Here is a 2,601-nt window from a genome sequence, read left to right on the forward strand (position 1 = left end):
CGAGCCCGGGGGGGGTCTCTGAGCCGCGGGGGGGAGCCTCGGCAGGACCCAGACAAACAAACTATCCAGAGCCACCCCCTCTCCACAGCAAAGACCTTCCAGGTATGAAACGATCCGCAGGGAGAGCTCCTTTGGGAAGGCAGGGCCTACAGGAGCCTGCTGCTCAGGTCACGGACTTACTCCTGTAAATTAGAAGATAACCTGGACACGCTCTGGAACAACAGTAACAATCAGCTACAAGGAACTGCTCCTGCTTTTCTCCCCTTGCTGAGCTCCTTGACAAGCTCCTATATCACAGGAAAGCTGACAGGAATTTCTGTTTCAAACATCCAAGCAGGAGCTGATGCGACTGAAATAAAAAGAGACAGATCTGTGCTTCCCCTTGCTCCTTACCTTGTTACTCCCTCTGGCCTTACTGGTGATGCTGGAATCACTGCTGGCCACGATCTCCACATCTTTTGCTGATATCACGACGCAGGTGGAGCTGTCATCTCCGGAAAGGCAACTTTTAACAAAAACAAAGGGGAACAAACAGGTCAGACGGGGCTCACAGGAAGAGAGCAGAGGTCAGACATCTGCCGGTTGTCGTTTTCACAGCAACACAGGAGAGCCTGTGTGTCCAGGAACAACTGGAACTACTGGAGGTTCAGAGCCTCCTCCACGGTCACAGGTTTGAAAGCACAAACCCCTCCTTTGTTGAGCTTCACAACCTCCAGAGTAACTGACTGGAGCAGAGACCTACGTCTGCTTAAAGCAGCCTTGACATCACCCTGCACTGGAAGGTGCAAAGAGGCCAAAGCCAACCGGCTGCACCTCACCAGCAACAGCGCACGCTGCGCCTGGCTCTCAGGCACCCTCGCGCAAAACGGTGGCCAGAGAGCTCAGACACGGCCACTCACACGCGCCCTGACGGGGCAGCATGCGAAGCCAGGCAGCACGCTTGTGGATTCGGCTTGTTATTCCCGCAACAAACCCGAGGAATCCCCTGTGCTCACGTCCTCCGGCACACAAGCAGTAAAAGCACAGCCGCTGCCCAGAACAGGCTGCTGCCCGCGCACAGCGCGGCACGGCGCTGCTACGCACCCAGCTCGGGGTCACTCAGCCTGTGTGAAGCGATGTGGAGAGAGATACTGCCACCAGGGCAAGGTCTGCCACGCTGCGAACCCCGTGGGTGACACGGGTGCCTGAGGGACCCCACTGGAGGTCTGTCTACGTGAGAACCCCAAGTTTCACCCCGAGCACCACTAACATACCTCCATCCTGCCCTGCAATGCCCACCCCGCAGCCAGGGCCATTCCCCTTCTCTCTCACCAGCTCTGCTGAGAGCCTCTAGCTCTGGAGCAGCAAGGACAGCCACCCCAGGCATCAAAAGCCACAACACTCTCTGACCAACAGCACAGACTCACAACTGTCACCTGAACTCCAGGTGAAACTCCCTGTCGCACCCCAGTGTGCTTGTCCAGCTTCCCCAGAACTAGTTGTTAACTGTCTTCCGTTCGCTCTCAGCCTTTTTTGGACAAAACTTACATGACTTGCTTCTCCTGCAGGGCTCCCAAAGAGACGCTGCGATGCACCGGCTTCGCCAGGGACGGTCCATCCCCGGCCACGATGGGATCAGGCACCAGCAGCCCGTTCAGGTCTCCGTTGTACGAACTGGACGGTCTCTGGGTCTCATTCACTGAGCCTGGGGAAAAGCACAACCCGCTGGGCACAACATCCATCCAGCCATCCCGCTGCCTCCGGACGGGGTTTGGTCAGGGTGTACTGGTCTGTCAGGGAGAGTACGCTGAACTGGCTGGGAAAATATTCTTCTCCACAAGGATGGGTAAGGGACCTCTCACGTAAGAAACTTACCTCCGCACACACACGAGTGAAGCCGTAGCTCTCGCCTTACACAAGCAATCCCAGCAGACCAGAGAACCACCGGAGAACAGGGACGAGGAACTTACCAGGCTCAAGGGACAAAGTCTCGGATCGGAAGCACTGAGCTGGGAACTCAGACTCACCGAGCCAAGCGCCACACCAGCGGGTTCCTGGAGGGTTATTTCTAACCCTCGTGTCTGCAGGGAGAGTTCTGCATCCCAGCAACACAGCGGTTATCTGCCGCGCTGGGGCCTGGCTGGCAGTGATACACCTGGCACCTTCCAAACTCGCCAGCCCTGACCGCGGAGGCCGGCTGGTGGAGGAACTGAGCTGCGAAACTGTGCAGCCCAGCCTATGGATTCCCAGGTTCTCCCCCTTGGTCAGCCAGTCACGGAGAAGCTCACGGCACTCAAGTCTTGCGCAAAGCAACCACGCGTTGGGGGTTTCAGTTCTACTCCGAGTAGCGCACGTGCCCCGACTTCAGATATTTGGCCTGGTACAAGTTGCCTGGAGGCCTCCAGGCCTTCTGAAGGCTTTTAGAAGGGGACAGACATAACGAGGGTGAGAGACACTCCTCTCTGTTTCACTAGCAAGGAAAAGAGCTGACAATCCCCACTGGAGAGCAATCCCGCCCCTCTGCACTTACACATCGCAGCAGCGACGTCAAAGCCTCCTGTCTCAAAAAAACCCTCGCTTGAAATTTCCTCCAGTTGTGACAAGTGAAATTTCGTCCTGTTG

The 2,601-nt window shown here is 56.7% G+C and overlaps 1 protein-coding gene across 1 annotated transcript in view; it reads right to left on the reverse strand.

The window, feature by feature from the left end:
* The window catches only part of EDC4 (enhancer of mRNA decapping 4), a gene marked incomplete at both ends in the record, with an annotated part of 25,652 nt that extends 23,968 nt beyond the window's left edge, over positions 1–1,684 (reverse strand). The window contains 2 exons of the mRNA XM_010131367.1: positions 394–505; positions 1,528–1,684. Of these exons, the coding sequence (XP_010129669.1) occupies positions 394–505; positions 1,528–1,684 (269 nt within the window). The remainder of the gene's footprint in view (positions 1–393; positions 506–1,527) is intronic.
* Between the last annotated feature and the right edge of the window lie 917 nt (positions 1,685–2,601).

Source organism: Buceros rhinoceros, unplaced genomic scaffold, assembly GCF_000710305.1.
Source record: "Buceros rhinoceros silvestris isolate BGI_N320 unplaced genomic scaffold, ASM71030v1 scaffold392, whole genome shotgun sequence".
NCBI lineage: Eukaryota > Metazoa > Chordata > Aves > Bucerotiformes > Bucerotidae > Buceros > Buceros rhinoceros.